At 36.4% G+C, this 21,217-nt stretch overlaps 1 protein-coding gene across 21 annotated transcripts in view; it reads left to right on the top strand.

The window, feature by feature from the left end:
* MRPL1 (mitochondrial ribosomal protein L1) overlaps positions 1-21,217 on the top strand; it is a 189,627-nt gene that overhangs the window by 58,336 nt on the left and 110,074 nt on the right. For 18 of the 21 annotated variants that reach the window (XM_084972616.1, XM_084972617.1, XM_021100620.2 and 15 more), the window contains 4 exons: positions 2,425-2,508; positions 4,510-4,581; positions 7,516-7,627; positions 18,955-19,061. In XM_084972616.1, coding sequence (XP_084828742.1) covers positions 2,425-2,508; positions 4,510-4,581; positions 7,516-7,627; positions 18,955-19,061 — 375 coding nt within the window. Of the gene's footprint in view, positions 1-2,424; positions 2,509-4,509; positions 4,582-7,515; positions 8,350-8,407; positions 9,788-18,954; positions 19,335-19,508; positions 21,084-21,217 lie in introns of those variants that run through there. The other 3 variants (XR_014812762.1, XR_014812763.1, XR_014812764.1) reach the window with 3 other exon arrangements.

Consider the following 21,217-nt stretch of genomic DNA (forward strand, 5'->3'; position numbering starts at 1 on the left):
AGATGCAGCTTGGACCTGGTGTTGCTGTGGCTGTAGTGTAGGCTGGCAGTTGTAGCTCTGATTTGACCCCTAGCCTGGGAACTTCCCTATGCCATGGGTGTGGCCCTAAAAAGCAAAAAAAAAAAAAGCAAAAAAAAAAAAAAAAAAATTTAAAATTCCCAAAGTGGGAAAAACATTAGATTGGAATCGAGGTCCATTACAACTTTAAATTTTATAAGCTTCTCACTTAGAAAGTCTAATTTTTTTTGGCGATATTTTAATTTTTATTCTGAGAATGTCTTTTTTTGGTCAAACTAGAAGGTATATGTTTTTAAGTACAATTTAACCACCTCAACAACAAGAATAATTGAGCACGTAGGAGGAGGCAGTGCAACATAGGTCTTAAGAGCACAGGCTCTGCAGTTGGGTTACAGTACAGGTCAGAATCCTGGCATCACCACTACTTGCTCTTTGACTTTGAGCTTCTGGTTTATCCTCTACAAATCTCAGGTTTTTTTCCCTCTCTATATAAAGGGGGATAAAATGCTTGTTAGTTCATTTAGTTCTGGATTAAATTAGATAATAGTAAAGAATTTTACTATTAAAGGTGTTTAATAATGTTATTATTAAAATAATTTAATGTAAGTGTGTTTAGTGAAAACAGTTGGCATTCACTGGAAACTTTCTATGTACCAGCCACAATACTAAATGCTTTGTATCCATTTTCTCATTTAATTCTATAATAATCTCAGGAGATGAATCTGAGACATAGAAAGTGAAGTAACTTGGTCAAGGTCACAGAGTACGGGGTGGAGTTAGGATTTGAACTAAGCTCATTTCTTAGGTTCTTACTTATTATAGTTTATACCAGCCCTATTGTAATTTTATTCTATACCTTAATGCTACTGTTATTTTAAAATGTCGTAAGGTCCAAGATAACCACTTTCTCAGTCAACCACTAGTGTCGTTGGTAATGAAGTCTTATAGGACACATGCTTCCTTTCATAAATGGAGGCCACTTGTAAACTAATAACGTTGAAAGGCTACAGTTGTCTTCCTAAGACATTTTTTGTTCTTGAGTGCTTGTAAAACATGCCAGGGTTCCCCCAGGAGATGCTATTATTGTGATTGCTTGCCATTGAAAAATTTACTGAAGCCAGTTGTGACACGTTAATGGCAAAGGAATGCTAGTCAATAAAACTGAGTTGAATGGCTGATATAAAGTGTGCTCAAGAGTTTGTGCCTTCATGTCTGAAATGAAATTCTCAGGAGGTTATCTTCCATCAGAGCTTTTCTAAAAATATAATCTTTCAATCAGTTTTCACTAGGGAACAGCTCCTTTTCTCTTTCTTCCAGACCTTAAGGCTAGACTAAAATTATGGGCCCACGCCTTGTTTCCATGAGATCTGACCACAGGCCTAGACAGGTCCTTGACCCAATGACTGAACAAATTCGTTCTGAGGCCCTGTAGAAACTTTCCCCATGTCAGGGCACCTCAAATGCATGCCATAGTTTATTTGGGATTTTCCAACTGACCTCCCAAATATATCTGAAAGTGGTGGTGGTCCAGGTTGCTTCAAAATAGACCCACTCGGATGAGCCTTTCAGAGCCACTCTGTCTTGGATTTAGGGTTAATATCATCTGATTTACCTGATGTTTAGAACCAATGATGGAAATTAGGGATGACCTGCTGAGGAGATTAGCTGGATATTGTTTAGTATGCATAGCTATCTATATTCATGTTCTCCTTGATGGAGTACAAAAATTCCACGTTCTTTTTTTTTTTTTTAAATGAAAATGGCTTCTTTGTGTGTGTGTGTGTGTGTGTGTGTGTGTGTGTGTGTGTGTGTGTGTGTGTGTGTGTTTATCTTTTCTAGAGCCACACTCGTGGCATATTGAGGTTCCCAGGTTAGGGGTCTAATCAGAGCTGTAGCTTCCAGCCTACACCAGAGCCACAGCAATGGGTGATCTGAACCGCATCTGTGACCTACACCACAGCTCACGGCTACGCCGGATCCTTAACCCACTGAGCGAGGCTAGGTGTCGAACCCACAACCTCATGGTTCCTAGTCAGATTCGTTAACCACTGAGTTTCGACGGGAATTCCCTGCACTTTCTTTTGAATTTAATTCAGGGCAGCAAACTTGCTTGGCATCTCTCATGTGGAAAGATTGTACTGAGTACTGGGGAAGATGAGGCTTGAGCAAGCATGTTTCTTGATACCGTGGTAGGCAGTATGGATCTCGGAAGGCAGCTTCAGATTTTATTAGGAATTCTTACAAAGAATATTTCTTATGCCTTAAGGTGTAATCAGTGAATATTTCAAAATTAATAAGAGGACACAAAACATTAAAAACAAAACAGTTCTATTTTTTTACAGATGTGAAAAGTACAGAAAAGATGAATGAGCCTTTTTATAATTGTTTTTTCCATTGTGTACTTAGAAAAAAGTGGAGCCATTTGCCAGTGTTCTTAGTTTGCCATACCCATTCACTTCAGAAATCAATAAAGTTGCTGTATTTACAGGGGTAAGTAATATTTGTCAAATTTCTGTATCATTTAATTTTTTACATTATCACATTAATCAGTGATTAGAATAGCTAGAGTTAGAGAAAATCCTAGTATTTCCCTAGACTTATTTTCCCTACGTGGAACTCAAAGCAGTTAGGTGACTTACTTGAGGTTATGTCATTAGTTTGAGAAAGAGCTAAGTTACAACCTTAACTTCATCATTATTCATTTACCACATGCTTCCTACTCAAACTAATTCTTCAAACTATAATAAAATAGATTTTATTTTTTAAATTTGTTTTTATTTTATTTATTTATTTTTTATTTTTTATTTTTATTTTTTGTCTTTTTGCCTTTTCTAGGGCCGTTTCCTGGTGCATATGGAGGTTCCAAGGCCAGGGGTCGAATTGGAGCTGTAGCCGCCGGCCTATGCCAGGGCCACAGCAACTCGGGATTTGAGGCGCATCTGCAACCTACACCACAGCTCACGGCAACACCGGATCCCTAACCCACTGAGCAAGGCCAGGAACCGAACCCGCAACCTTATACTTCCTAGACGGATTCGTTAACCACTGTGCCATGACGGGAACTCCAATTTTGTTTATTTTTTTAAATGATTTTTATTTTTTCCATTATAGTTGATTTACAGTGTTCTGTTTGACTTTCTTCTGTACAGCAAAGTGACCCAGTCACACAGACATGTATACATTCTCTTTCTCACATTATCCTCCGTCATGCTCCATCATAAGTGACTAGATATAGTTCCCAGTGCTATACAGCAGGATCTTATGGACTTAGAGAAGAAAACAAACTTTAAAGCAGTGGGCCCGCTTAGTGCTGTGAAGACGCAGAAACCACACTTTTAAAGTTGTCTAGTCTGGAAATTCAAGGCTATAACAAGTATGGTAGTCCAGGTCTCTTTCATTTTTTTTTTTTTTTGTAGTATAAACTTCTGTTTATTACATGTTTTATGAATTTGTTTTGTAAAGTATTTTGATTCTTCTCCATCTGTCTCACCTTCGATGAAGAAATTCTTTACCTTTTTTCCAGAAAAGTGGAGAATGTAGCTCTTGGAATGCCACAAAACTTGAGTAAATAAGGGAGTGATATACTTTCACAGTAAAATCAAATGGCATAAATGGAACATATAGAAAAAAACTAATACTGTGAATTTTTCTTTTGAATTTTCAGACAACAGGCTAAATTTTGTTTCTGTTATCTCTTTTCTTTCTTTCTTTCTTTTTTTTTTTTTGTCTTTTTGCTATTTCTTGGGCCGCTCCCGTGGCATATGGAAGTTCCCAGGCTAGGGGTCTAATCGGAGCTGTAGCCACCGGCCTACGCCAGAGCCACAGCAACGCGGGATCCGAGTCATGTCTGCGACCTACACCACATCTCACGGCAATGCCGGATCGTTAACCCACTGAGCAAGGGCAGGGACCGAACCCGCAACCTCATGGTTCCTAGTCGGATTCATTAACCACTGAGCCACAGATGGGAACTCTGTTATTTCTTTTTCTTTAATTTTATTTTTTTCATTTTTTAATTTTATTATTCAGCGAATTTTATTACATTTATAGTTGTACAATGATTGTCACAACCAGGTTTTTTAGCATTTCCATCCCAATGTTTCTGTCATTTCTTAAGTAAAAATTTTTATTCCTCTGTATTAGCCTAATAAATGTCTCCATTTAAATTAGCAAAACTAAATATATTTCAACCTTTTCTTTTTGGAAGGTGATATATTGATGGTATTGGAAATTTAGGTTGATGCACTTGGTTGGGTCCTAATATGCCATTTTGATGTGTTTTCCTCGTATATTAGTTAAACACCTTAATCACCTAAAAACTAAACTTGTTCTAGATGTTCTATCTCTGATGCATATAGTTGAAAATTGATGCATTTTCAGTTAAAAGTGAAAAACACTTTTATTTTGAACTGTGGTGTTATTTCTGATAAAGTGCTTTAAAGCAGACTGAATTTGTTGAAGATTGATGTTGAAACTATTGTGTTTTGGTAGAATGCTTCAGAGATTAAAATAGCAGAAGAAAAGGGAGCTGCGTTTGCAGGAGGAACTAATCTGATTCAGAAGGTACAGTGTTGTTTTTGTGTTCATTAGTTATAGAAATTGTTCCGTTATCTTTGCCATCCATTGATTTATTACATGTGGAACATAACCACCATATTCATATCTTTTGATAAATGGTCAGTAGAGCTTTACAGAACAGGGAGTATTTTTGAGTTTCAAAATCAAGCTAAGAAAAAAGTATCCAGACAGTCTGGTATTAATTATGCTTGATTTACATTGTGTGTTTTTCCCCCTTTGTTTCCTTTATGTTTGTGAGAGTTTTGTGGGTGGACTGGAAAGGTCTCAGAAGTCAGAGAACTAACTCTTTTTATTAAACTTGTATACTGCCTGTGGTCTGTTTTCTTCCTGCAAGCATAAGAGTATCTTAGAGGACTGTAATAGCAACAGTTGGAGTCTGAATAGATAGCTCTACTTCTTAAATGTTAGGTAAGAAGTTACTTCTTAAGAAAGAATTGGTAAGGGAACAGAAAGTGTTCTGTAGCATTAAGTTCATTACATAAAACGTATTTGAAAAAGTAACCCAAATAAAGTAATCAAGTACATTTTAAAATTATTTGATAAATAAGATATTATAGGTACAGAATTTATTTTAGGTGTCCCAGTGATGATCTATTATTAGAGGGGAAAAACGCCACCTCTGTAATGCATCAAAACTAGCATATTCTTTCAAGTTAACCCCTGGTATCTTTTAAAACTCATCCTTTTTTATCTTAAAAAGGTATTCAGGTTGTGAAGTAAAGTCAGTATCATGGCTACAGTTTTTTTTTAAAACACATTCCTGAATTTTTTACCTAGTTTAAATATTATTTTACTGGTGCTTATAATAGATAAATGTAGGATGAATTAATTGAACTTTTAGTCATTTCATTCTTTTTCTTTTTCTTTTCTTTTCTTTTCTTTTCTTTTTTTTTTTTCTTTTTCCTTTTGAGGGCCACACCTCTGGCATATGGAAGTTCCCAGGCTAGGGGTTGAATTAGAGCTACAGCTGCCACCCATAGCCCTGGCCCTGGCAACTTGGAATCTGAGCCGAGTCTGTGAATTACACCACAGCTCATGGGAATGCCGTATCCCTGACCTACAGAGTGAGGCCAGGGACCGAACCCTTATCCTCATGGATACTAGTCGAAGTCCTTTCTGCTGCACCACAGTGGGAACTCCTAAGTCATTTTTTAAGTAAGACTTTTGTTTACTAAATTTATTTTGCTTTAATTACAATACTTGTGAAATATCGCAAGTATGCTTGGCTCTGAGGGACTTTAGTTTCATTTTTACTTGTCTCTAAAGCAAGATTTTCATATAGCTTTGTATTATTCCAAGATATGCTATAACAAAACTTTGAAACATAATTTTAAATTTAATTCACAGGAAGATGTTTTAGAGTCAGTATTGGAATATCTTGGAATAGAAATTTCATGTACAGTCCTTTGACATTTCAAAATTGCTTCTGCCTTCATACTTCTAGTGACGAGAGCCTTGGTTCTGGAACCAAACTGCCTATGTTTGAGTTTTGGGTGTGCCTTTTAAAAGTGCACAGACTGATTCGTCCTACCTGAACCCTCAGTTTCCATATCTGGAATGTGTGGTCAATGTTAGTGCTTTCCTCGTAGGATTATTGTATTAGTGAACTAAACCATATAACGTAATTTAGCAGAATTTTTGCCATGTGGTAAGTGCTTCTTTAATGTAAGTTGTTATTGTCCAGGGAAGCACATTATGTTATTTATGAACTAAAGAATTTGTAAAAAGAAAGAATGGTAACAGGAGGATAAGTTCCAGAATCTTGCTCAATTTTGCCTGAGTTCAAGTTTTATGATTCAGTGTGTAACCCCAAACCAAGACTTTGAATGACATAGTGTGGTAAGATTTTATGCACAAAGAATCAATGGTAAAATAATTGTTCTAAAAAGTTGCTTTATTTTATAATTAACCACATTTTTAAATAGAGTATACTGTATTAGTACAATAATTATTTGGGGTGCCTGCCTGAATTAATTTAAAATGTCTTTTAAAAATTGAACTTACTCTCTTTGTGCTTAGACTACAATTAGAGTATGGATAATAATTATAAGTAAACTTGTCTTTGACCATTCCACTCTTCTTTTAGTTTTTGGAGGCAAAGGGAATTTTAGTTTCAATTCTTTGTGAAAATAATTACAGATTCATTTCTCTTGATGCTTGAAATTTTTTTTTTTAATTTTTAAATTTTTTTTTGTCTTTTTGCCATTTCTTGGGCCGCTCCCGCCGCATATGGAGGTTCCCAGGCTAGGGGTCTAATCGGAGCTGTAGCCACTGGCCTACACCAGAGCCATAGCAACTTGGGATCCGAGCCGCGTATGCAACCTATACCACAGCTCACAGCAACGCTGGATCCTTAACCCACTGAGCAAGGCCAGGGATTGAACCCGCAACCTCATGGTTCCTAGTCGGATTTGTTAACCACTGAGCCATGATGGGAACTACTATGCTTGAAATTTATGAAAGCAATGTAGTAGTTAGTGATTTGGCAGCTGGTGCTATTAACTTTACCTGTGATCTCTTGCAAAACTTTCATCATGTTTCTTCAGTTTTAATGGCCCTATGAATTCAGCTTTATGGGACAGTATGAACCATGTACATATCAGTGCCATGTTCTAGTTTCTAACACTGTTGTCTGACATAACTCCATGGGAGAATTAAGCCCATAAATTTTGTTCTGTTTTGTTTTGTTTTTAATAGATGTGGCTATTTAGAAAAAAACATCAAAAAATGTTTGCTTCTAATGGTTTTAATAATTGATAAATGTGTTCATATGAGCCTTGTGTTTGATGAAAAGAATTATGCTTAATGTCTGTTTTCTAAATTATAAGGGAAATTATAACTGCATTAAACTTTATTTAGTTTTAAAAGGGTAAAGCTTTTTGTATAATCTAAGATTATCTTTTTTCTCCCGATTTTCAGATTTTGGATGATGAAATTCAACCAGACTTTTATGTAGCTGTTCCAGAAATAATGCCTGAGCTTAATCCATTAAGGAAGAAACTGAAAAAAAGATTTCCTAAGCTTACTCGAAGTAAGGGAGAATTCTTGTACTATTTCAGTATGCTATCAACAACTTTCTATTATGTATGTTTAGTTGGAAAGTAAATTTGCTAATATATATGTAGAATAAATAGAACGTCTTAGTATTTGAGTTTTATGTTATATAAGACCACATGGATTTAATTTTTTTTCCTTTGGCATTAATATTGGTGAGTTAATATACTTTGAAAACCTAGTTACTCTTTATAATACCAGTTCTTTAAATTTAGGCCATATTCTCGTTTTAAGTTAATGGACCATTTTACCCACTAGGTATGTTATCATCATACTATTTTATACCTCTTTATCATTATAGGATGTATGCTCATTTATGTCAGCATTCAGCGTATGTATGTGTGTGCTTACTGTGTATAGTTCTACAGTTATTTCCCTTAAGCAACTTTCGCCTTTTGGATATTCCTTCCTTACGAAATCTAGTAAGAGAAATAAGGGTGCCACATGAATAGCCTTTTGATAAAGTAGGAAGTATTCTATGATAAATTCACAAAGAGATGGAAGTGTTCGGTAGAGGAGGAATTTATACATAGGTGGGGAAATCGGAGAAGGCATCCTGAAGGGCGTCCCATTTAAACTGTACCTTGAGTGATTTGGTGAACAGATTAAGGCGGATATTATTTTAAGTAGAAAGAATCTGTGAACCATAGACACTGAAGTAAGTCAGAAATTACGGGCCACACCCCAGAAATATCTTAGGTCTGCAACCTACACCAGAGCTCACAGCAACGCTGGATCCTTAACCCACTGAGGCCAGGGATCGAACCTGCAACCTCATGGTTCCTAGTCAGATTCGTTAATCACTGAGCCACGACGGGAACTCCTAGCAGTAGCTTGTAAGATGTATTGGTGTGAATCAAGGTTAGAGGCAGGGAGACCAGTGCAGGTGCTAATGAAGGCAGTATTTGAAGTCTTCATAACGAGATTGGAGCGAAGAGGACAGATGTCAAAGATAATAAGGCTTTGCACTATATAGTTAGGAATGGACAGGTTGAGAGGGAGAAAGAGAAGAGTCAGATGATGCTGAGATTTTTAAGCCTTAGGATCTCTCCATATCATTAATGGAAACAGGAAGTAGATTTGGGAAGAAAAATACATTCGTTTGCAGATATAGTTTCTTTTAGATGGTGCTGAATATATGCTCTAGATAAATGTTTCAAATAAAATTTTATGGTGTAAATAGAGCAGATATTTTAAAATCATTTTAGTAGATTGGTTTTCAAATTTTAACAGTAGGTGAGCTAAAAAAAAATCTTGTGAAATTCTTCATACATGATAGCCATTAATGCTCATCTGAATTATAGGTCATGTTCTGTATTTTAAGCAAATTCAGATGTACTCTTCACTTCTTTTTCTGTACTAGAGTTTTGTTTCTTTGTGATAGCCTGCATTGAGTAACACTTCCTTATGAGATATTGGACAGAGGTAAGGTGTTTTTTATTAGGAATTTCCATTACAGTAGTGTTTGTTTTCATGGAATCACACACATCCTTTCTAAGTAAGACCTGAAAGGGAACATTATTTAAAAAATTAGAAGTTCCCGTCGTGTCTCAGTGGTTAGCAAATCCAACCAGGAACCATGAGGTTGCAGGTTCGATCCCTGGCCTCACTTAGTGGGTTAAGGATCCACCGTTGCCGTGAGCTCTGGTGTAGGTCGCAGATGCGGCACGGATCCTGAGTTGCTGTGGCTGTGGTGTAGGCTGGCAGCTACAGCTCCAATTAGACCCCTAGCCTGGGAACCTCCGTATGCCGCAGGTGCGACCCTAAAAAGAGAAAAAGACCAAAGGAAAAAAAAAATTAAACAAGAACTGCAGTTGAATGAAAATAATACTCATTTTTTCCTAATTCAAGCTTAACAAAAACCAAACAATACTAAATATAGTCAGTTAAAACTGAAACTGAATACTGAATATATCTGTATTCAGCCAGCTCCTAGCTTTGCATGATGAACTAATTTTTCACAAAAATTGATTTTATCACCTTTGCTATTTTATCCATTCCTTGAATAACTCAATTTTCTTTAGCATTGAGGTGTTTTAAATTATCATTTTCATTGTAAAATTTGGGATTATTATTTTTAGTCTGAAAGGTTTTCAAATAATTTTTTTCTTTTGAATATAAAAAATTTTCCTTTAAAGTGTTTTGTATTAGTGGACTTTATTTTCTTTGTACTTTCCTAATGAATCATAGCTTCTGTATACCAAGGTCAGTTACTTAGGTATGTTCTACTTTCACCCCCTCACCCCTCCATTTGCTTAACAAAGCATTTTGGGAAAACTGACAGACCTTTCTCCTTCCCTAACCTTTCTTTTCATGCCCCACGCAATCTGTTTAACAGCACTGGCAAAACATTTGTGTTCTTTCAACATGAAGACAAATGATTAACCTGTCAAAAATGTTAAAGTGGAATACACCAGATGTGCATTAGAACAAATGAAGCTTATATTATGCATTTTTAGAGCTTATTCAGATTCTTGTTTAGGAACATTTGATTCCCCTAACATGCAACAGAAAACGTAAGGGTAAAATAGAAATTAGTTTTGAGCACATGGATGGAATTAAAAAAACAAACAAGCCCCTGCAGCTGAGCTCATTATTTCCCATTTTGTTTTATATTTTGTTTTTCTGAAGGGAGTGGGTGTAACCATCCTGGCTGGATTGAATTTTGCACATTTTGCAGCATGTTTAATGCTGTAGTTTATTTGTTTTATTTTAATTGCTTATGTAACTACAGGCAAGTTTTCTATTTTTCCAGTGCACATTTGGCTTGTTTCCTTAGCATTTCTTTTTTATCTCGTTAAAAAAAGACATTTAGGAGTGCCCGTCATGGCTCAGCGGTTAATGAACCCGACTTTCAACGATGAAGTTGCTGGTTCGATCCTTGGTTAAGGATCTGGTGTTGCCGTGAGCTGTGGTGTAGGTCACAGACATGGCTCGGATCCCGAGTTACTGTCGCTCTGGTGTAGGCCCGTGGCTACAGCTCCGATTAAACCCTTAGCCTGGGAACCTCCATATGCCTTGGGTACTGCCCTAGAAAAGACAAAAAGACAAGAAAAAAAAAAAAAAAAGACATTTAAAAGTTGCTTTTAAAAATTTCTTGGGGAGTTCCCGTCGTGGCGCAGTGGTTAACGAATCCGACTAGGAACCATGAGGTTGCGGGTTCGATCCCTGCGCTTGCTCAGTGGGTTAATGATCCGGCGTTGCCGTGAGCTGTGGTGTAGGTTGCAGACGCGGCTCGGATCCCACGTTGCTGTGGCTCCGGTGTAGGCTGGCAGCTACAGCTCCGATTGGACCCCTAGCCTGGGAACCTCCATATGCCGCAGGAGCGGCCCAAAGAAATATCAAAAAGACAAAAAAAAAAAAAAAATAAATTAAAAAAAAAAAAAAAAATAAAAATTTCTTGGAAATTTTGCTTGTCAACTAGCTTCCTCCCCATAAATGCCCTCTGAAATTCTTACATCTCTAATATAGATATGTTTTACTGATTTTTTTAAATTTTCTTTATTCCTAATCTTATTGTTTAGCATTTACTAAGCAAAAAATACTAGCAGGAGAAATATCTTGACCTAACGGAATCAGCTTTCTATTATGTATATTAAGCCATAAGAGGTATTATAGCACATGCAGAAACAGTAGAACTTTGTAAAACTATACTAAGTTATTGCCAGGTATTGGATATGATCAGAAACTTGGACCCACGAATGTATGTCTGTGTTAATACAGCTCTTAGAATTGAATATCACTGCTCCAGTTGGAGTCTTGTCCATAAGGACATTCCAGCAGATGTGTCCAAGTAGCATTGCCATTTACTGAGTAGGACACTGCTTTCTCTGAGGAAATTGATATTGCATGTATTTGGGAGCAATGGATGTAAGATTATTGAAAACTAATGTAAATTGTTTTTAACTCATAGATTAGCATGCTGTACCTCAGAGTATTGCTCGCATTACTGGAGCAATTTGAATTCTTTGGAGATAAAGAAAAATGCTAAGACAGGGAATTTTTGCAGGGTAACCAACTTGAAATTTTTCTAAATTTCCTCCTTGCATGTATTAGTTTAAAATGTATTTATGTGTAAGAGACTCCAGTGATGATTAGGTATGACTGTTATTATAGATAAATTATTACGGCAGGTTTTTTTTAACTTTCCTTCATTTCCTTTATTCCAGCCATAGTGACCTCCTTGCCCTTCTTCATACATACTAAGTGTTCTCCCTTCTCAAGTCTTTGGACTCTTTGTCCCATCCATCTGTGATGCTTTTTGCTAGTTTGCCTGGCTCACATTTTTTTTTTTTCTCTTGCTTTTTAGGGCCACACCTGTGGCATATGGATGTTCCCAGGCTAGGGGTCAAATTGCTGCTGTAGCCGCTGGCCTATGCCACAGCTACAGCAATGCCAGCTGTGAGCCGCATCTTTGACCTACACCTCAGCTCACGGCAACACCAGATCCTTAACCCACTGAGTGAGGCCAGGTATTCAACCTGTGTCCCCATGGATACTAGTCAAATTCCTTTCTGCCGAGCCACAAGGGTAACACTTGGCTCACATTCTTATTCAAATATCACCTAAACAGAAAGCCTTCTGTGACCATCCTATATAAAATATTAACCTCTGCTTCCCATTATCACTGAATTTCTCATTATTTCATTTTTACATTCTTTTTAAGGCTAATCACTACTGGCATCTTGCATTTTAAAATTGTGGGTGTATGTTTGATTCTTCCCATTAGAGTAAGAGCATTTTTGATTTTGTCCACTACTATATTCCTGTGATCCAGAGTAGTGCCTGGCACATAGGAGGTACTCAACAGATATTTGTACAGTGAATGCACATTTACTGCAGTATTCCGTTCATAGGAGACACCAGATTAAATGTTGCAAATGAAGAATGGTTTATCTACCATTTATAGATTTTTTTGGATTAGACTAATTGTGTTTATAGTTATGTGGCAAGCGTTGAGTGTGATGGCTGTGAACAATACAGACAAAGTCCTTGCTGTCTCCAAGTTAATGGTTTCATTGTCTGCACTAGACAAACCGATTTACTGTGCATTTAGTTTTAGTTTAATTAACTCACATTTCTCTAGTTAAATAAACCAAAAGCAAAATGCATAACCTCAAAAATCTTCATTTGATTCTGCTATCCTTTATAGCTGTGATCTTAGTTCTTTCTCTTGTTTCATACCAAGTTTTTCAAGCAGGTGGTTTTAGTGGTTGGCTATCTCTACTTCCTTACTAAGTAGTATTCTTCCTTACATCCTCCTCTCACGTAATCGAGCTAAAATTTTGCTCTCACTAACAGCCACTGATTTTTTTTTTTTTTGCCACATATAAAGATATGTTTTGAGTTTTCTCTGTTTCTTTATTCTTTCTTTCTTTTTTTTTCCTTTTTAGGGCTGCACCTGCAGCATATAGAAGTTCCCAGGCAAGGGGTTGAATCAGAACTACAGTTGCTGGCCTACACCACAGCCACAGCATCATGGGATCCGAGCCATGTCTGTGACCTACACTACAGCTCATGGCAACGCTGGATCCCCAACCCACTGAGCGAGGCCAGGGATGGAACCCACATCCTTATGGATACTAGTCGGATTGCACCACAATGAGAACTCCTTCTCTGTTTCTTGAAACTAACTTTTACCCTGTACAATCTTAGCTCACCTTTTATCTCACTAACTACTCCTTCTTTGTCTGCCCTGGTATCTTATATTCTACTTGCTTTATCCCTGTTGTATGCCCTGGTAAAGAAGAAAAGAGAGGGTACATCAGGATGAAATTCCTGACCATATAGTTCAGTATAGGTTGTGTTCATTATGAAATTAAATAGAATTTGAGAAAGAGAAAGGAAAAAGAAAGAGGAGAAAAGTAGAAAAGTGTAAATGCACAGAAAGAAGATAAGATAAAAAAGAGGAGAGCAGTTACAGAGCAATAAGGAAAAGCAAAGCCCTAGAAATAGTGGTAACGATTTATATCGGGCTATATTGAAAAGCAGAATAACAAAGATCTCGTTCTGTCTTGGCTTCATCACTCACTGTGACCTTGAACAAATTTTGGAAAATTTTTTGTGCCTCTTTATTCATCTACAAAATGAATTTCAGGATAACATCTCCCCATAGAGTTTTTGTTATAATATGCAAAAGCTTAGCACAGTCTGGGTACATAACAAATATGTGCTATAAATGAGCCTCGATTCTAATTGACTCCCTGCTGTTCTTAAAGTAGCTATTCATGTCCATTAATTTTCTTTTTCTTTTAGAACTCTTTCATGTCTTCATATGTCATTTCTACCTTTATAACTCATTTATTGAATAAGCAGATAATTACTGAGTGCCTACTATGTGCCAAGCAATCTGCTTAAGTACTGGGGACTAAAATATGAAAAGATAGTCCTCATCTTTAAGGAGACAAAAATTGAGAGAGACGAGAACAAACTGCTACTCTAAAATGCAGAAAGTGTACTAGTGGAAATTGTACAAAGTGCTTAGGGGAATGAGCGATACTTTGTATATTCAGATTATATAAAGAGGGTAGCATTTAAATTGAGAGTTTAAGCATGAGAGACATTTTCTTTCCTGATATGCATGAGGAGAATATTCCAGGTAGAGGAAATGGCCTGTACTAATACGTAAAATTAGGAGACGGTCAGTTCTGTTCAGGAAATTATAAGTAACTTTCTATCTTTTGGTACATAAAATGCTATGAGAAAGATCAGTGAGATTAGTAGTGATAGGCAGTGGGCCAAATCATGGAGGGCTTTATGTGCCATACCACGGAGATTAGATTTTATCCTCTGTGCAGATAGGAGCCATTGAAAAATATTGCTCGGAAGAATGATGTAAGATTTGCTTATTAGAATGATTCCATTTGGGAGCTGAGGAAGTGATAGGGTGGTGATGTGAGGATAATGAAACTTCAAGAACAGAGACCAGTGAGGTGGGTAATGCAGCAGGCCAGGGAAAAGATGAATAAGGACAGAAGCTGAGCGGTGACAATGAAGACAGAGAAGAGCAAGAGCGTTGTGGGATATGAGGAGGTAGAATTAACAGGAGGAACTGATGCAATGTGGAAGGTCAGGCAGAGGGAGGAATCTAGAATGATACCCTGATTTCTGTCTTGAGTGAACATTGTTTTAAAGAATATAGATCTACAGGAGATGAAGCAGTTTTGGGCAGATGCTAATATCAGGAGATGAGGTAGGGAGGATGGAGATAAGGACAAATCTATTGTTTTCTGGAAGTATGAAGATGAAATAGTTTATAATAAATAAATGTACACATTGTAATCTCTAGAACAAGCAAAAAGAGAGAGGTAAACTAAATAGAGGAATAAAAATGATACACTAAACTTTTTTGTTTAATACAGAAAGAAAGCAGTATAGGAAGAACAGAGGAACAAACAAGATGAGACACATAGAAAACACATTTCAAAATAAAGACCTAAAGTCAGCCATATCATTAGGTTAATTGGAAATTGTATAAACATTTCAACCAAAAGACAGAGATTATAAGACACTAGAAGAACAATCCAATTATATGTTGTCTACAGGAGACACATTTCACATTTCAAACACAAATAGGCTGAAAGTAACACGAAGAACAAAGATATACCATGAAAACAGCAAGCATTAGAGAATTGGGTTGGCTATTTTAAAACCAGACAGAATCCTTTTTAGACAAAGAATTTATTAGAGAAAAAGATGGATATTCTATATTAATAAAAGAACATGCTCATCTAGAAACACATATTTAACTTAAAATACATGAAGCAAAAACTGACAAAATTGAAAGGAGAAATAGATAAATCATCAGGTACAATTGATTGATCACATATATGGAAAACTGATAAGTATGTGAAAGACTTGAACAATATTGTTACCAGTTTTCCTGATTGCTAGCAACACAACACTTAACAGTAGGAAGTATTTGGTATACACTTTCCAGGTGTAAATCGAACATTCAAGTTAGACCATTTGCTGGGTTATAATGCAAGTCTTGTTAGAAGTCATACAGAGTGTGTTTTTTAATCATGACAGTTAAGTCAGAAATCAGTAACCAAAAGAGAAATCTCCAAATACATTAAAATTAATCAATTTCTAAGTAACGTATAGATCAAAGAGGGAATCACAAGAGAAATCGGAGAATGTTATGAACTGAATGACAAAGCACATGTCAAAACTGTTGTTAAAGCAGTACTTATAGGGAAAGTTATAGCTTTAAAGGGCAAATTAGAAAAGAAAGGCTTAAAGTCATTGTTCTCAGCTTTTACCTTGAGAACCTAGAAAAAAAGAAAATTAAGCCCAAAGTAAGTAGAAAGAAGAAAATAAATATCAGAATGGAAGTCAATGAAAGAGAAAAAAGACAGGAATTCCCTGGCAGCCCAGGGGTTAAGGATTTGGCATTGTCACTTCTGTGGCTTGGCTTTGATCCCTGGGAACTTCCACAAACCACAGGTTCGGCCAAATAAAGAAAAAAGACAAATAACAGAGAAAAGCAATAAAAGGAAAACTGGTTCATTGAAAAGATCAATAAAATTGATAAGACTAGCTGGACTGGTTTATCAGCATTGGGAATAAAAGACGACATCAGTATATATCCCATAGACATTAAAAGATAAGAAGGCAATATTATGAACAACTTTATGCCAATAAATATGACAATTTATATGAAACGGGCAAATATTTTGAAAGACTCAAATTACTGAAAATGTCCAGAAGAAATACAAAATCTAAATAGATCTGTGTCAAGTAAAGAAAATGAATTAGTGGCGTTCCCTTCATGGTTCAGTGGTTAACAAACCTGACTAGGATCCACGAGGTTGCGGGTTCAATCCCTAGGCTGCCTCAGTGCTTTAAGGATCTGGTGTTCCCGTGAGGTGTGGTGTAGGTCACAGACGTGGCTTGGATCCCAAGTTGACGTGGCTGTGGTATAGGCCGGCAGCTACAGCTCGAATTTGATCCTTAGCCTAGAAAACTCCACATGCTGTGGGCGTACCCCTAAAAAGCAAAAAAAAAAAAAAAAAGAAAAGAAAAAAAAGAAAATTAATTAGTAATTTACCACTTCCTATAGTGAAAAATTCAGGCCACATGACTTCTCACTGGTGAATGCTGTCCAACATTTAGGGTAGATCTAATACCAATCCTTCACAACTTCTTTTAGAAAATAGTGGGGAACGGACACTTAACCCATTTATGAGGTCAACATTACCCTGATGTTAAAGCTAGTCCAGGACATCACAAGAAAGAAAAACTGTAGACCATATTCTTCATGAGCATAGATACAAAAATCTTTATTTATTTATTTATTTTATTTTTTATTTTTAGATACAAAAATCTTTAACAAAATGTTAGCAAATTGAATCCAGCAGTATGTTTGTGTGCTTGTGTGTGTGTATAAAGTTTAATAAACTTTAATCTAGGAGATCTATTTAGGAATACAAAGTTGATTTAACATCTGAACATCAATATAGTATATATACTATGTTAATAAGGAGTAAAGACCTGAAGATTATATCGGATGTTCCTTATTACATTTCTTTATTTCTTTTTTTTTTTTTTCTTTTCACTTCTTAGGGCTGTACTTGCAGCATATGGAGTTTCCCAGGCTAGGGTTTGATTTGGAGCTACAGCTGCCAGCCTAGATCACAGCCATAGCCAATGCTAGATCTGAGCCATGGGGCCAGGGATTGAACCCTTGTTCTCACGTGTACTAGTCTGGTTCGTTTCTGCTGAGCCGCAATGGAGACTCCAGATTCTCCTTTTACTTTTATTTATTTATTCTTTTTTGGAGCCAGAGATCAGATCTGAGACATAGTTGTGACCTAAGCCGCAGCTGCCACTGTGCTTGGCCGGGAATTGAACCTGTATTGTAGTGCTCCCAAGACATTGCCTATCCTGTAGTGCCATAGCGGGAACCCCTTATTGTATTTCTTACCCTTCAAATAAGTCACATTTTCTTTGTATAAAATGAAAATTTTTCTTGTTAAGTCATGCCATTATTTGTCTGCTCTGGGGCATATAGAGTTCCTGAGCTAGGGATCAGACCCAAGCCACAGTTGTGGCCTATGCTGCAGTTGCGGCAATGCCACATCCTTTAATCTACTGTGCCAGGCCAGGGATTGAACCTGCATCCTGGCACTGCAGAGACCCCGCCAGTCCTGTTGGGCCACGGTGGAAACTCCGAATTACTTATTTTGATGTGTTAAGTTTTTAGTTAAATGTTAATGACTAAAGATTAGGCAAGTATAGTTTTTATTTGGAGTCTCCTACATGATTCCTTGAAAATTCTTAGTTTTACTTTGATTCCTTTTTTCTCCTGTCTAGATATCAGTTGCCTCTTTTTTCCCACATAAACAGGACATAGTAACATTAGAATCCAATTAAGTTTCAGTTCTTAACTCTCTGTTCATGCCAGCTTCTGTAACCATTTGTGCAGTAATGAGCTGCCTCCAGACTATCACTCACTAAAATATTAGTCTCACTATCACTGTTTCTCTGCCAAATCATGCTATTTTTCTAGCTTCTTCCCTTTGTGCTAAGGCAGGTTAGGTGAATTTCATACAAAGGTGAGTGAAAAGTTCTTTGCAGATTTCAAGACACCACTGTTAGCTTTTTATCATGAGTTATTCTATAGGTTTTTAATTTGTCTTCAATGTTTCTGATGTTTTAGTGATAAGCATCCTCATTGTATATACTTAATTATTAGTTATTTATTACTGTGCAACAATAATACCACAAGTTTAGTGGCTTTAAACAACACATTTACTACCTCTGCTTCTGTGTTAGCAATGTGTACAGCCAAGTTAGGTTTTCTGCTTCGGAGTCTCCTAAAACTTCAATCAAGGTGTCAATTAGGGCTGTGGCTTTATCTGAGACTTGATTTGGCTTGGGTCCATTTCTAGATTCATGTGACTTTTTGGCAGAATCCAATTATTTGCAGGCTTCTGGATTTAGGTTCTCAGTTTCTTGACCCATGGCCCTCTCCATATACTAACTCACAATGCGGTAGCTTGCTTCTTCAAAGCCAATAGGAAGAGAAACTCTTCTAAGATAGGCATTTTGATTTTATATGATGTATTCATGTACGCACAGTCATCCTGTGTCGTGCTTAGAAACACATCACAGGTCTCATTCACGCCAAGTGAGAGGGGACCACACAAGAGCATGAACACTGGGAAATGAGCCACCCTAAATTTTTTCTGTAGTTTATTTTTTGTATTTGAACGTGGGATGAATGTTTCTCTTACTAGGTAATTTTTGCTACTTGTTTGGATTTAGTGATAACTTTGGATTTTCAATTTTTCTAACCAGATTCCATTGGCCGGGACATACCCAAAATGCTTGAATTATTTAAAACTGGACATGAAATTAAGGTAGATGAAGAAAGGGAGAACTTTCTGGAGACCAAAATAGCAACAGTAAGTTATAGTGAAAATTATTCAGTAATCCCTTTTCTTTTTTGCTTAAGTGATTCACTAATAATTTATAATATACCAGTCCTTTGAACTTGTTCTTTTTACTAGCATTAGGGGTGGCACTAAATTATACATATTTTTTAATGGCTTGAATTCATAAATTTTATTGGTGCTATAGAATTCCTTCTTTCCAGAGTTATGTGCCACTCAGAATTACTTGCACTTTGCCTTATTTGTCTTCTCTGTTTATGTTATTTTTGCTCTCTAATATTTTGAGTATTTTGAGACCCAGTCTGGATCTTATATATCCCTTATAGACTATTGCACAATGCTGAGTACCATAGTAGGTACTTAATACTACTTTAATGGAATTGAATAATTTGCTTTATTTTAATGAATTATTTCTGATTATCCCTGCTTGCATTTTAAAAACTGTTTGTCCATTTATAGAAGATGCTGGAAATCAATTTCCAAAGCAGTTTTTAAAGACACTAATAGAGATATATCAGATTTTTATAGCTCCGTGTTTTAAAATAGTTATTTGCTAATATTTCTTAATGCTATAGAATCTCTAATAGGCCTACTTAATGTATGTCGTTTTTTTCCTGTGCAGTAACTATAGGAATAATAATAATATTGTTAACAAACTTTAAACAGTGCCTACCAAGAGCCATGCACTATTCTAAACACTTTTCATATATTCTGTCCTTCAGTCCTTACCCTGTGAGAGGTAAATTATCATCGCTATTTTATAGATGAAGAGATGGGAGCGTAGAGAAGTTAAATAATTTTTCCAAGGTCTCAAGCTAGTACGAGGCCTGTAGGGTATTTGAACCTTTGGAGTCTCAAGAGTCCAGGCTCTTTACCTTTATATCATCTTACCTGGTGACTGGAATTACTTGAATAGCTATTATTCCTATGCCCATCTTCCTGCTGAGAGGAATTTTGCATAATAACCAACAGCTGGTAGTCAAGCTCATTGAGCTAAGCCTACTATAGATCATCAGAAATACAGAAAAAATAGTTTTATGGAAGGAAAATTTGCTTTAGAAAGGGGGTAAAGCAAGTTTAACCCAGTCAGGGATTGGAAAACCCCTCATCACCATCATTATCATGAAGCTTAGTGCTAATTCATTTGACACTGAGCTCTGCTAGAATCTGATGTTGGAATTTCTTTGTTTCCAAAATGCCTTTGGCAGTGTGTCTTGTTTCTTAGGGATGACAACACTGTAATGTGAAAAACAAACAAAAAAACCAAATACATTTTTTAGGAGGATATTCTGAGGTTGTAGAAAACTTGAATACCTGATCTGCCACTTAAGGGATGGCAGATTTTAAGCAAGTTCCTTTTTTTAAAAATGTTTTGTAATTAAAATATAGCTGATGTACAATATTACATAAGTCACAGGTGTATGATACAGTGACCTACAAATTTTAGAGGGTATTCTCTATAGTTATCATAAACCTTTGGTTATATTCCCTGTGTTGTACAATATATCCTTGTAGCTTGTTTCATATGTAATAGTTTGTACCTCTTATCCCTCTATTCCTATATTTCCTTTCTTCCCAAACAAGTTTCTCAATGTTGTTGTCTCTCAAATTTCCTCATCTATAAAGTTTTTATAGTACTATTTCACAATGTGGTTTTGAAGATTAAATAAAAATTCTAAATGATAGCAGCTATTGTTACTGTTTTGGTTGAGCTTTATTGGGTCTGTAAAGTCTTGTTTCTAAGGCTCTTCTAGATGTATCATTTTCCTTAAGTAATGTTTTCTTAAGTGACATTTTCAGTGTATTGTGTGGGTAATAGTTTATATAGATCCTGACTCAGCATATAAGAAACCGTGGCATCTCATTCATTCTTTTTAACCAATTCCAGAGTGATAAAGACATGAGCTCCAGGAATTCCCTTTGGCCTGGTGGTGAAGGACTTGGTGTTGTCACTGCTTTGGCTCAGGTTACTGCTATATCTTGGGTTTGATCCTTGGCCCGGAAACTGTGGCATGGCCAAAAGAAAAAGAAAAAGACCTAGGCTCCAGACCAGACTACCTGGATCTTTTAGAGATGTAATGCCTATTCTTAAAGAAAAGGAGTGTAATCTGTGTATTTAGAGAGACTTTCTTTGAATGCAACTTAAGTAGTATAGTATAGTAGGAGCT

The sequence above is a fragment of the Sus scrofa genome, chromosome 8 (genome assembly GCF_054392235.1).
Source record: "Sus scrofa isolate SSC_HxYL_T2T_F1_AM1 chromosome 8, Sscrofa_HxYL_maternal_Yorkshire_Landrace_v2.0, whole genome shotgun sequence".
Classification (NCBI taxonomy): domain Eukaryota; kingdom Metazoa; phylum Chordata; class Mammalia; order Artiodactyla; family Suidae; genus Sus; species Sus scrofa.